We start from the raw sequence: 14,783 nt of genomic DNA, 5'->3' as shown, positions 1-14,783 counted from the left end.
GAGGGCTCACTGGAAAAATTTAACGACCAGGCCAAGTACAGATGAAGTGAAGGCTTTTTCTAGTCTTAAATGCTTTACAAAAACCTAAGGATTTCCATTGTCATATTTCACCTGCTTTTCTAATAATAAAAAGTTACACTCAAAAACCAAGTCAAAATAATTACAAAATAATACCTAGGCTGTAGGCCCATCTAGGACAGAGCAGCTATAATTCTGCTTGCCTGAGAAACCAGAGCCCAGACTCTGGGCACACATGTAATGATAGCCTTCATTTATATGATTATTCACTATTCTCTTTCCACAGGATTCTTCCCTTTTTCTTTCTCTTTTTCTGGTTCTTTTCTGTGGGTGAACTAACAATTGTATTGTTGTTGTACATGCATATAGCACAAAAATTTACTTGTTTAAAATGAAGAGTGTAAATAATGCTGCCTGAGCAAACAAAACAGGTTGTAGTTCTATTTTTTAAACCAAATGCATACGATCGAATTTCAATGTTTTAATAAACTGCCAGAGTAAGGGAAATGATAAAACCTCAGAGCACAAAGTAACTACTCAGTGCCTAGGGCTAGAAGAAGAGCATTACACACATTCTTTCTTATGAAATTTCACTCATTTTCCACTCTTGCCTTTGATACTAGCATTTAGCTGATTCAGGAGAGGAAAGTAGGTATACTGAGATAGATGGATCACTAATCTCCTTAAGTACAGAAATTCTCATTTTGGGATTCTTGCACTAAAAAGATAGGTATTTATTGCAGAGGTGATCTTGCACATTTAATACCTACTAATTGAGAATTAAAATTAAATCCAGTTAGTGCACATAGTTATTCTTTCTTAAGCACAAGGAAAGCTGTTTATTGTTCTGACTCAAGTCAGCATGAGATTTTGTTCACATTACTCAACCATTTCATTACTGCTGACTTACCTGTTGTACAATAAGAATACCGATTTTATAAACATAGCATTCAAGAGATTACACACCACAAAAAGCAAAAAAGCACAAGGAGACCACTTTTAAACACATCAGCCTTAATGATTTCTAATGTAATGAAAAGTAACTGAAGACTGAAAAGACCTCCCTTTGCAGGATTCTTTCCATTAGAAAAGTGAGGTCATATTGAATCCAGTTTATAGAAACAATCTCAAGAAATTGCTATACTTTCTTCACCTAAATGAAAGAAAACACTGTTACTCTAAATAAAAAATTGATGCTGCTCCAGGAAGATAATAGTGCTTCAGATGTATGCACAAAATTACCTCTTCTCATAAAACTTACAGTAACCACATCAGCCATTAAATGCAAAACTCACATGTCCTAACAGCTACTTCAAACAAATATGAAGCTGCCTACCATAAATACCTATCAAAGGAAAGCAAAGGAAAACTTTATATATTTTTCATAGAAGCTACATACAGATACCAAATGTCAGTTCTGTTAATTTATCAGCAAGTACATGTTCAGTCATTTTAATATTATCATTATTCCTGGCTTCCAGAGACTTACTAGAAAGAAAAACAATGACACTGACAACAATATGACCTTCTTCATCTACAAGTTATTTTCAAGATTATTCTCTTCTAATATCAATATATCAGTACACAAGAGACACACAGGCAGATTCCTAATGCATTTGCACAGAAGCCAGGCAAAATCTGCAGTAGAAATATATTCATTTTTCAGTGAACACCAGCTATCTGGGTTGGTATGGCTGTAGCTCCGTATCTTCTTCGAGTGTTGGGATTTAATAGGTGTTGAAAGCACAGTAAACTACTCTGTGAACAAGTAACAACCACATAATGACCACACTCAGAGATTTTGCTTTATCTTCCTTGTGCACGACTCAGAAGACCCATGAGTACAGAACACTGTACATCAGTACAACTGCCATCACTTTTCCTTAGGCATGGATATGAATGCCCAGAACTCTGACCTTCACGGTTATGCACAGAAAACATCAATAATTGTTTCCAGGAAATAACAGATTACCATCAAACATGGTTCTTCCAGCTTGGAGTGTGTAGGTCCCATCAGTCACTGTGCCCTACAAAAGTCTTTTTCTTTTTCTGCTCACATCTAGTGCAGAAAATGGTCCAGAACTAGTGCAAATGTTCTGCCTGAGACCTCTACAAAGCTCTCTTTAGCCTGCCCTCTTCCCAGCAGAATCCCCGAGCTCACATTTTCTAACCATTGTGCAGAGAACTTGGTTCTTTATCCCATGTTCTCTGGATGTGATCTCTGTTTTAAGAGTAAATATTTGCTTAACAGTTGCCCCCAAGACTCTACTAAAGACAGTCCAACAGAAAATCTGCCAATTAATGTCATGATTTTTAAAAAGGTTTCAATACTTCATATTCGAAAATTGAATGTTTTTTTCCGTTCACTTTATTCTGCCCTATAGCATTACTTTACTTTAATACACACTCCCCTACACTTTAGTTTCTGCTCCTGCCCGCATCTGGTGGGAATAGACAGCAAGAATACTGTTGCTGTACTTCACACGTATGGCCGTACACGGTTCCCACTGCATATCCTTGGGTTTGGACTGTGATTTTTGACATTATGCCTGTATGTGCCTGTTCTTTTGAATTTTTTTTTTTCCCCTGTGGATTTGCTTGCTTTTGGTTTCAGTATTTACAAACTAAGGGAAGAGGGCTCCCTGTTTAGAAGCACGGATCTGCTTACTCTGGTACCACCTCTTCTCTCATGGGCTTTTCATTTTCTTGCTGTTGGAGTTAGTCCTTGGAACAAATTCTCACCGACGGCACACACTTTGGATCATCCATGGGACTGCTCCTGGACTTCATTTCCCAAATACCATTTTCAGTCTCAGTTCCTGGCATTTTATGGGACTGACTACTCCATGTTAGTTTAAAGTTTGCTTTCTCAAGGCATTCCCAGAAATACCAGAGGCACGCTTCTTTCCTGCCAGCTTTCTTGAGTAACAGACTTATGGTTAACCCCTACTTCGCTTTTACCTGTAAAAGTCTTGAGCCTACAGTCACTCTTCCTCACTTACAGTTTATAGGATTTCAGCTGGAACATGGCATTCAAATTAACCCTAGAGGGTGTATATGGAACACTCAACTACATCATAACAAATCAAATTAATTACACAGCAGAGAACATTAATTACACTACTATGATTTATTTGTAAATACCTATTTGCTAGTCAAACAATTAATATTATTCCTACATCCATCATCTTCCAGACTTCAAAAATATGTTAGTTTCCATATTTCTTGTCCACCGAGACTCAATAACATTCTATTTCCAACTCTAAAGGTGAGTTACAGGACATTTCAGCTCAGGCCACAAAGAACAATTTCATTACTTCCAGATAAAAACAGCACACATCCAAGTCATTTTAAGACTACTTGACAGTCTCACTTGATACAGTCAGAAATCCTCAGAAAGCTTAACTGTTCTGAAGAAGTGATCAAGCTTTATATGTCACGTTATGAGATCTCAAATTAAAACGTTCTTGTAGCTCTATGCTGATCCGCAGCACATTGAAATTATTGGGAATTTACAACTCTGGCAAGCTTCAGTGAAAGCTGCAAGTGTTTAGAATTTCTAAAAAATCAGACCATTCCTGTAGCAAAGGAGGAAAGTTAAACATAAGGAATTCATGACGCTATAAGCTTGTGCCAGTCATTAAATCAGTGGTACAGTGGGAAAAAAATCGTTGTATTTTGCAAGACGAAAAAAGTTAGTATTTAGTAACTTACCCCTTCTGCCTTTTCTTCTGTGTTAGCCAGCATTTCCTGGAGGGCCCGTACTGACAGAGACTGCTCCAGCACAAAGGTGCAGATGGACAAATCAGGTGGAACATTCTAGGTGAAAGTAAAACATGAGATCACATTAGTGACAGATTTGCTGAATAGCACTTTCCAATGCTTCTATTTTCCCTCACTTTCTGATCTGAAAGGTCTACTATATCCTCGAGGCTACGAAAGCCAGCCACATACTGGACTGCAACAGTTAAGGCTTAGCCAGCAAGCGAAGGGAAGCGGTTCTTCCCCTCTGCTCAGCATTTGCAAGCTGACACCTGGGGTACTGGGTCCCACTCTCAACAACAGAACCAAACCAATAAACTGCATCAAGTTCAGCAGAGGATCGCCGTGATCGTCAGGGCTGGTGTACTCACCCTGTGTGGCTGGGGGAGCTGAGCTCGATCAGCCTGGATGGAGGAGAGAGAGGAGAGGGGGATCTTATGGTTCTCTTTACAAATCTAGTGGTGATTACAGGGAAAATGGAGGCAGACTCTTCTCGGAGGTGCTCCTTGAAAGGAACAGGAGCAGCAATACAAGTTGTACCAAAGAAAATTACAATTAGATATTAGGGAGAAAAATTCAACCTGGGAGTAGAAAACACTGTCAAAGGCTGCCAAGCAAAGTGGTGAAATCTCTGCTTGGACATTAGCATGTAGAGCATGTGTCTTAGACATTATGCTCAGATTGTGGGGGAAAACAAAATTCAGTCTTTAGGCTACTGGTAGTAGCCAGATCTCATCCTTATGATGGTCTCCAGGTCAAGATGAATTTTCTGTAGCAGAAACATTAGAAACCGAGTGTCAAGGCCAAGCCAGCAGCTTCTCAGCCTTGCAGGGCAGTATGCTTCACCATATTCTATTCTAAGTGGGATAAAACTAGAGTGTCTTATAAAAATAAATATTTAACTTGTCATGATTGGAAAAAAAAAATCATTGAGCTATTGAAAAGCTAATTTTCCAGACTATCATAAAAATTCATAGTAAAATTGAAACAGGTTTGTAATAGCAATGTCTAAGTTACAAAATAGCAAAGTAAAATTAGATTTTATGTGGGGATCTTTTCTTCTGTTAATAGAAGAACGTGCAACTCCTACACACCTTTTCTTGCCTCCAGAAATTCTTTCATGTTCTTTTCTTTTTCTTTTCATGTTAGTTGCCCATTTTAGTTTAGGAATACTTTTACTGACTATTGGAAATTGGTTTTTTACAGCATGGATGCTTTTACTGCTAAAGCTGTAAAACTGCACATTTATTCAAACTGCGTACAGTTTCAAGAGGCCTCTTCCAAGGCCTCAAACATTAAATTGTAAAAGGCAGTTGCAAAACCATTTCATTCCCTCTTTTTCAAAAGTTACTTTTCTCAAAATACCTCACACTCTTAATAGCTTATTAAATTGCTGTTCATCACTCCTAACTACAGTAATTCAAGTCTGTTTATTAACTAATAGATCTTTCATTACCTTCCACTATTTATATTTCAATAAAATTAATGTAAAATGGTATTTTAAATTAAAGTTTTAGCCAGATCAAAAAGCATTAAATAGCATCCTCTTTTGCATGGGATTTTAACTGACTTACGCAATGATGCTTGGGCACGAAATATTTTTAAGCCAATTCTTCTAGAATCAGGCCTCTACTTACTTGTCAGTGTTCTCGTTACCAGTTTTCTTTTGGAGTTACTCAGACACTACAGGTCCTTTTCATGCTAGTATTAGGCCAACAGACAACTAATTAGATTCTCTTCAAAACTCCTTGTAATGTAAGTACTATCATAAGCCCTTACTTTACAAAGCAGGAAAGAGCACTCAAAGATCGCGGGTTGCAAGGTGTTGTTTCTGCTCAGTAAACACAAGTACAATTTTCCATTCTAGAAGACCTCACAGAAACGAATTGCCTGACAGTCCAGCTCACCCTCAGTTCTCCCCAGTGAAGACTGACAGACGAACAAGAGTCTGAACAAAACAGAAAAAGATGCTCCTTACCCTGTGCTCAGAAATGAGCCAAGGCTACATTTTCTGTATCTGTTTGGTTATAAGCAAACATACATAAGCAAACAAAGTCTCCATAACAATGTTCTTACTGTTATTACTGTTATTGAAAGCAAGATTTTTGCTGGCAGAATATGTCTCACACGTACAGCTTTGTGACTTTATCAAAATTTTTTATTACTACACCTATCCTATACTTTAAAGTATGGAAAATCCTGCATCATTTCACACAGTGATCAAGCCAACATAAGTAGGACACTCCTCCTTCATCAATTCCATTCTCCTGTACGTTCAAGACAGCCATGAGCATTTTCTTCCCTCCCCATTAGAACTGAGGAATGAAGTCCCAATGAACATTTTTCAGCTATTCTCATAGCAGATGAGTAAGACACACTTTGAGCAGCCAGAGAGTAATAAAGGAGAACTGTATGAGATCATCTTGCTTTAATTAAGTGAAAGAGCTACCCTCTTCTCACAGTCTAGCGAAATGTTAGAACAGGCTGCCCAGGGAAGTAACAGGCTGCCCAGGGAAGTGGTGGAGTCACCATCCCTGGAAGTATTTAAAAGACGTGTAGATGAGGCCCTTAGGGACATGGTTAGTGGGCATGGTGGTGTTGGGTTGACGGTTGGACACGATGATCTTAGAGGTCTTTTCCAACCTTAATGATTCTATGATTCTATAACCAGTTTCTTTTTCTTGAGACAGAAGGGAGAGCACATTATCCCACCTCATCTCTGTTGCATGAATGCCTAGACACTCTCTGGCCCTCGGAGAGCAATGGGTTTCCCCCAAGAGCTGAAGGGAGGTGCATCTACTTGTGCTGAGCGCGTGAATCGGACTCCTCCTCTCTGGCAGCTTCTCACCCAAATCTGCTCTACTGAAGATCCAACAAGCATGGCTGCATACCATGTACAAGAATCCCAGCATGGACATACACAGGACAGATGCAGAACTGCCAACATGTTTAGCTCAGACAGTTACAGCTCTGCTCACCCCTATACAGTCCATTTTAATGCTGATGATTTTAAAGCTCTGGATTTAGAAGATGAGGCTTCAGGCTGGCATACAGACACAGATTGAAGGTTCCTATTCTGAATAGCCCCCTCCAAAAATTAATAATTCCAGCTAATTTTTAAACCCTCATTTAAATATACTAAAAATTTATTCACAGTGCATTTTCCATCTCTTCAAAGCATAAAATAAAAATGAGGAAGGAAAAACACAGAGTCTTTGCCAGTCCTTGATTATCTACCTTATCTCTCATATTACCTCACATACAGACAGAGGAAGGAATATGAAAAATAAAGGTATTCTGTGTTCTATGGCAGCCTAACATTCCCTATCGAAAGATATCTTCATACAAATTACGTAGTAGTTTTTAGTGCCCAGTCTGGAAAGTGACTGCATATTCTAGGGGTGCAATGAGAATCTGTAGCAATCAGTTTGCAATACCAGGTTTTTTTGAGGACAGGTCAAAGGTGTAGGCAGGTATTTTAGTGATTGCTTTGCTAGACTATGAATACACTATTAAATAATAAAGAATTTTGAAGAAAATATTTTGCTACATGTTGAACAACCACCCACCATTGCACTTTTAATAAATACCAAAACAACCTGTAACTAGCTGGAAATTTTCAACAGTTTAATGGTAATAATAAATCCTTAATTTGAGAGCAGAACACAATTTATACCCCCCAAAAATGATCAGTGCTCGAAAGCAGATGTCTCAAGAGACATAAATAACCATGTTGGTAACCCTCAATCTTCATTTCCACCAATTTTTATTGTATTCATCTTTGCTGCAGTAACTTTCTAAATGAAGGCATAGAAAAATAGTTCATATTCCAAAAGGGGGTTTTTGTCTTGTTTTGTGACAGAATATGTAATGAGGTCTTTGGATAGTCCAGGGAATCTGTATCACTTATCTTTGATCCAAAAGATTAGTGGAAAATTCTGTTGAACAATGGCAGTATTCAAATAAATTTCTTTTCAATTTATTTTTGACACATTTGCAAAATCAATTCTATTTTAATGGTTTTTAACATAAAATATACCTGGTGACTTAAAAAGTAAAAAGTACCAACTCCAGTATTCCTCAGAGCTTAAAACATTACCGATTTTCTCTGCTAGTTCTCGTTTACAAGATTTTTCTTATTGTCAATTATTTGTCTCGACAATCTAGTCTGTCATAAATTACAATCTAATATGCCAGTAGCTTGTTAAAAAAAAAAGGTTATAACACAAATAAACTAGAAATTGTATATTAAATTTCAAAAGGAGATTCAGTACTGCTAGAGGAAAAATAATAAATTAAACTTTTTCTATTGATCCTTCATCATTATTTGTAATAGTACCTACAGTCAGCAAAATTAGACAAATTAAAATAATGTAATTCTCATCTGCAATTTTTAAAACATATGTATTACTGGAGTAATTGCTGGATTATTTAGAAAAATTAAGAATTCTTTATTCTTCATGCCATTTTAAAACTATATTTATTGTGTACACTAATTTTCTGTAGTAATACTTGCATAGTAAATTATGCTTTACTCTGTGGGAGGCAGATTTGCAAATTAGATAATCATACCCTTTATTAAAAAGGTGTTTTGAGCAAAGCTTTTGAAATGCTATTTAAAAATATCTCTAATTCTAGTCCAACCCACAATTGAATCATGGATACTGGACATATTCATTATGCACTATTTCAGTTTTTAGTGAATTATTATTTACAAGCATACCATACTCCAGTGTGATGACACTGAAAGCAAGAGGCTGAGATGCAAAACTCAGTCCCGCTCATTACGTAGTGCTAACAAGCCATAACCTATGCCCTGCTCATCTAATACAATGCATATAATCCTGTGAACGTAAACTGAGCTTCTGCTTCTCATAAATAATAGTACAAGACTGAGGAATAATAAATCGCATCAGCAAACACAATTCTGTCTCCAAGAATAAGCAGCTTTACTCAGCTTTATTTCTCTTCCTAGTTATTTGCAAGCTTCCTAGTTGTTTTCCTAGGCTCATGGATATTTTTATTTCTTTTCTAACCAACCAAGTTCCCAATGAAATGGGCTTGCAGGTATTTCATTTCTAATTGTATACTAAACATTCACACATCAGTGCCTAAAAAACCACCTAACTAAGCAGCCTGATTTACAAAGCATCCAGAGTTTGTATCATTGTCAAAAAATAAGATGTGGGTGTTCATAACTTTTTTAAAAGTAGCACATTTATTAGATGTCTAACTTTGAGAATCCAAGTAGGAGGATTCAAAAAATTAATTTTAGTACAGAATTTAAGCAAAACATCTGTACTGCTACTTGTAGGAGTAGCCTGAAAGAAACTGAACTCATCATCTATTTTCAAGTTACATTTAAATTTATACCTCTCAGTCTCTTTGGCAGTCCTTTCTACTTAAATGAGATTCTGTCTGGTGACAGTGATGAAACACACTCAATATTACCAAGAAAAAACATCCATTTCTAGGACTCTAAATAGAAGGCATAGCTTTGCATGTTTTCAAGCTTGTCATCAAAAAGATGGACCCAATACAGAAATACATGGCTCTGATGACAAGTCCCGTCAGCCAAATAGGATGAATCATATTCACCAAATCCCAAAACAGGAAAGACAAAGAATGAATTATGGGTCTTACGGTTTCAATTCTGGAAGAGAGGACCTTTCAATAACAGTGTCAAGCTCCTGTGTCTTTATTAGCAGGCCATGAAGGTTGCCCAGCCACCTCCTACAAAAACTTGCTTTCAGTTGCTTATGACTATTTCAGTCTGAAACCATCACTTTCTGTACGAGGCATCTGCAAAAGACTGAACATTTATAGGATATGCCATCCGAAACGGTTGTTTCCATCAAAAGCAGAGAAGTTTTCAACATTCAAAACTTTTTATGGTACTATATCTGAAAACTGTAATGTCCTCATGTTTTCGGAAGCACAGTTTGACAACAGAGTAGCCTTTTGTCACAAGTATGCTTTTCACTTTTCTAGGAAAAACTTTGAAAATCTGGTCAAGTTCTACTTCCCTGAAAAAAGTCATTTTTCACATAGTGAACAGTTTTTTGTTAACCATTGAAAGCTCTAAAGAGCTTTCCTTGTTCACGGGACAGCTGCTTCAGGGGATAAAACTGGAAAACTCACAGGAATGCCAGGAGGATGAAACCAGAATAAGGTCCGGAAAGAAAAAGCAAGGGAGAAGGAGACCAACACAGGGAAAAACAGCTAGTGGTGGAACTGAGGTCAGATACAAATACACTGCAATCAATTCATTTTCAAAGCCTAGAACACAAGCCAGCTCCAAGTCCTCAGTGGTTCCTTTGGATCATGTTGGTTGCCCACGCCACTCCATTCTGATCACCCGTATTTTTACACACCTTGTTAATCTGACCTAAACAACTGATGGGTTTAATTTTTTGAAAAGACTCTCTTCTTGTGGTCACATATACAAAGCTTCCCTATGTTATCCACATTTCCCAGTGCACAATTCTCTCATGAAGCGTTATATTTGGCAAATCCAGCAGTGAAAAAAATCTTGATACACTAAGCATGCTTTCTGTTGATATATCAAAGATAAATGCTCATCTACAGTAGTCTATGTCTTATCACGAGGAAGTACTAGTTTTTATGCCCATATGAGTCGGCACAACAGTGAGGACCAAAATCCTTTCCTGCTCTTATTTCCACATAGTGAATGTCATCTGTTGGTCACAGTGGAACAGTTCACTGGCAAAGAAAAATGCGTTACCTGAAACTTAAGCTGTACAAACAGAAGGTATAATAACATTCAGAAGAAAATTGCTTCTTGGTTTTTTCCCCTCTCCTAATCTCCTTTAAAAATCCATAAGAAATCTATTTCTACTTAGGCTGTTGTTACATAAGTACAATTATATTCTTTTCTTTTATGCTTGCTTGCAAGTTTTATGTTACAATTTTCCAGTTTTTGCTCTTTGGAAAGAACTTTGATCCTGAGAGCTGTCAAGGGTCATGAGGCTTTTATGAACAGAGCAAACTATCTTAACTGCTTGGAAGTTGTAATTCCCCGTATGATACTTACTTTCTTTATGGATTTAGAGCCTCATACATTCCATCTCTAAAAAGGATAGGGAAAGAGGTTTTTCTTCCTCTTACCCTCCATCTCTCCCTCTGGTCTCCTTTCTAACTCTACAGAAGTCCAACATAACTACATTACTGAGAGCTGTTTCTCTTTTTTTTAATCTGTTCTCTGAAAATTTAAAACTCTTCACAACAGATAAAAGCAACATTGGGTAAGGAGCCATACAATTACATTTCAGTCTCGATGGATAAACCAGGTCAATCAACTCAACAGCCATCACAACACACGCTGCTGTAGCCAGGAGCTTAGATGAACATTAGCTAATAGTATATCACCCACCCTCATGCAGCGTAAATGTGTTAATTTTTAAGGTAATTAGGAAAAATCCATGCTCATTAATAAAATAAAAACATCTCATAGGATCAACAGTGCTACAGAGGTTCTAGGCACACATCCAAATTAACAAAATATTTTTTGTTTAAATTCATGCTGATCCTTCAAATTCTACCTTATTATGCTAATCTTATGTGTATTATTCAAAACTTTACAGTTCCATTTTAGTCTTAGAGACTATGTTGTATTTGTAGCTACTGCAACAAATAATGGAGAAATCTAGGATATTTTCCTAGATTATCCTAGTGGGGAGGGTACTATTGCTTTAGAACCTGGAAGAAAGCAGCTACTTTTTGATTATTACAGCATCAGAAAGATGATCTTTACAAAATACTATTTTGCCCCTTTCTGGAAAGCATAGCAGATACCCAACAGGAAAATCTTCCTAATCTCTGACCAGACTTATTATGAACCATTGCACATTACACAATCATATTTCAAAGGAGGAGTCCTAAAATCTTTCAGGATCAAACAAGTAGGACAAATGTGCATGTCTTTTGTAATAACTGACATGGCCTGACCTGTCTCAGTAGAAACCTTACCTCTGCATAAAGCCAATAGGACATTATCTGCAGAGATTCTCTTACTGTTAAATTTATCCCATAGTTGAAATCTTCACAGTGGAATTATAAGATTTAAAAAAGAAATCCAAAGAAATATAAATACTAACCCTTCCAGAATACCCTACACCAACTCTAATGAGCAATTCATTCCCTTCGCAGTGAACGTGAAACAATATGTCTAAGAGAAGCAAAACCTGCTTACTTATCTCATAAGCTATCAACTATAAAACATAATGGACACCAAATTTTAAGCTCTACGGATTTTATTGTAAGTTTTCAACTATTACGCTTTCCATTTTATGTTCCTGAAATCAATAGTCAACCTGTGTAACTAGGAAATTTGGTGCCTATCAATCAAATATTGCTGGAATGGGGGACTGGAAATTTATGCTCTGAGTCACCTCTGACTTGTCCTTAAATGAAGGAAAGGAGATGCATCATCAGCTCTCTCCTGGGCAACACAGTTTCAAAGTAGCAAAGCATACACAGCTATCAAAATCCTTTGTGGGAAGATGCAACAATGCACTTAGGCACTTACAGTACTAAATTGCATATTAACAGTCGATATTTTCTTTACACATATGTAAAATAAATCATTTTTCATAACTAACATGAACAATGCGTACATTCTGTTTTGAGTCAATACTCATTCATGTGCCTAATTCAATTAAAAAAATTATTCAAAACAAATGAAATGCAACCGCCCACAGAATTTTCAGTCTGTCCCACCAGCTAGATGTGCTTCATTCAAATTTTGCCTGCCCCTACTGGCTGGCAAAAAATTAACACATTATAAAGCCAGTTTATGAAGATGAATAGTGTACCATACCTCAGTTCTTTAATTCATTTTATCCCTCTTGTTATATGTCTTTTAAAGGTAATATGTCCATTTTGATTCAGGCTGGGTTTAACGTTCCCCAGATTATTTTACATCCCAGACTGTTTTGATCTGATTTACTTGATTTAAAATAATAATTGTATCAAAAACTATACATTTATCTTAAAAGGTATACACATTCTCCCCTGTAATCATAGAATCATAGAATCATCAAGATTGGAAAAGACCTCTAAGATCATCGAGTCCAACCGTCAACCCAACACCACCATGCCCACTAAACCATGTCCCTAAGCACCTCATCTACACGTCTTTTAAATACTTCCAGGGATGGTGACTCCACCACTTCCCTGGGCAGCCTGTTCCAAGGCCTGACCACTCTTTCAGTAAAGAAATTTCTCCTAATGTTCAATCTAAACCTCCCTTGGCGCAACTTGAGGCCACTTCCTCTCGTCCTATCGCTAGCTACTTGGCAGAAGAGACCAACCCCCACCTCGCTACAACCTCCTTTCAGGTAGTTGTAGAGCGCAATGAGGTCTCCCCTCAGCCTCCTCTTCTCCAGGCTAAACAACCCCAGTTCCCTCAGCCACTCCTCAATGTAAAGCAAATCAATTAGAATGATATATTGAAAGTTGTTCACTCAAAAAAAAATCATCTTTAATCATGAAATTCTTGTAGTCTTTGAGAAATTCCAGCAGATATTTGGGTCAGGGACAGAAAGACTTGAGGAGTTCTAAGAGTAAGGTCTATCTGCCAGAAAGTTCTTCATGGATTTAGGGACATATACTATATGATACTATAAAATATCTATTTTTAAAAAAATCTCACCATGTATACTCAGAAATTATGGTTTATCTGTAAATGTGTAAACGTATAATGCCCCTGCTTGACTATGCATGGCACTGCATTTGAGCATACGCTCCATGATGTAAAAAATAAACCCTTTTTTAGTATGCACCTTTATTAACTACAAAATCAAAAAGCTTGGAAGACTAATTAGTGATTATTTGTTCAGCTTCTTAAAGATTCAAATTTTGCCCTTTTTTGGTTTAAGGTGCCAAAATATTGTTACTAAGTCGTTAAGCAAACAACTGCTGTTTTAAAGGACTCTCTGCTTATCATTTAGTAACATACCAGCACAAAAAGCTACCACAAAATACCGTCTAGACAGAAATACCCACACGCATTTCCCAGCCACCTGCCTCAGAAATGATTTATGCAAGAGGTAATAAAGCAAGAGGCTTAAAAAATCAGAGAAGGTAAAGACAGTCTCAAGGAGCTGGCAAACTTTTACTTTTTCCTGCTACTCTTGAATGCACATTCAAGGAGGGAGTATAACAAGAAGTTTAGAGATACCACCCCTACGTGTGACTATCGCATTCATTTAGATCATTCACCAACCTGCAGTTTCCTCCTTGACCACATTCAAGTTCTTCCTTTTCAAAATTTCACATTTTGACATCACATAAGATGTTAACTACAGTATCAAGACCTTTGCAGATACCTATTATGCACAATCACGTATTATTTTCTAGATGCTTTTAATTCTATTTTACCAATATCTCAACTTTCACCTTACCAAGCAAAGATGTTCCACTCCTCTACTAAGGTGCATGTCTATGCTGGCGATTTGACATAACCTTTCAAATGTCTTTTTTTGGTATTGCTTTATTTTCTAAAAAAAAAAAAAAAAGAGAAAACACATTCCGCATTCTTGCAAATTTTCCAGAATAACCAGAACTCTTCTTAATTAATTCTCCTAAGGAATGCACCTTTTCTATAGAAATAAAACAATTCTAATGAGAATTATGTGGACAGTTATGTGTATGTGAAAATAAGAGCTTTAATGGAAATAATAGATACAGCTAACCTCCATGATAAATAAGCGGGAAACATACACAACGGGAAAGAATTCTTTTGCCATTTGGAGTTTATAAAGTGAGACTTTTATAGTCATTAATCTGTACACATACTTGCAACTGTATCAGCCAAAAGAGGTCAAATTAATTGTTGGTGTACTACGGACCAAATATGGCATATCAAATATGGCACTCAAAGCATATTAAGCTTTATTCTTACACACTAAGCATGTTTCTTATTTAAAATAAGACCTCATTGCAATTGTACTTCATTTCTACGGAGCTTTTTGTATTGCCTA

At 36.8% G+C, this 14,783-nt stretch overlaps 1 protein-coding gene across 1 annotated transcript in view; it reads right to left on the bottom strand.

Annotated features, from left to right (window-relative positions):
- RYR2 (ryanodine receptor 2) overlaps positions 1-14,783 on the bottom strand; it is a 445,326-nt gene that overhangs the window by 309,261 nt on the left and 121,282 nt on the right. Inside the window, exon 3 of the mRNA XM_075147916.1 lies at positions 3,733-3,837. Coding sequence (XP_075004017.1) covers positions 3,733-3,837 — 105 coding nt within the window. The remainder of the gene's footprint in view (positions 1-3,732; positions 3,838-14,783) is intronic.

The sequence above is a fragment of the Calonectris borealis genome, chromosome 3 (assembly GCF_964195595.1).
Source record: "Calonectris borealis chromosome 3, bCalBor7.hap1.2, whole genome shotgun sequence".
NCBI classification, from domain to species: domain Eukaryota; kingdom Metazoa; phylum Chordata; class Aves; order Procellariiformes; family Procellariidae; genus Calonectris; species Calonectris borealis.
This window is presented reverse-complemented; position numbering and strand designations above follow the sequence as displayed.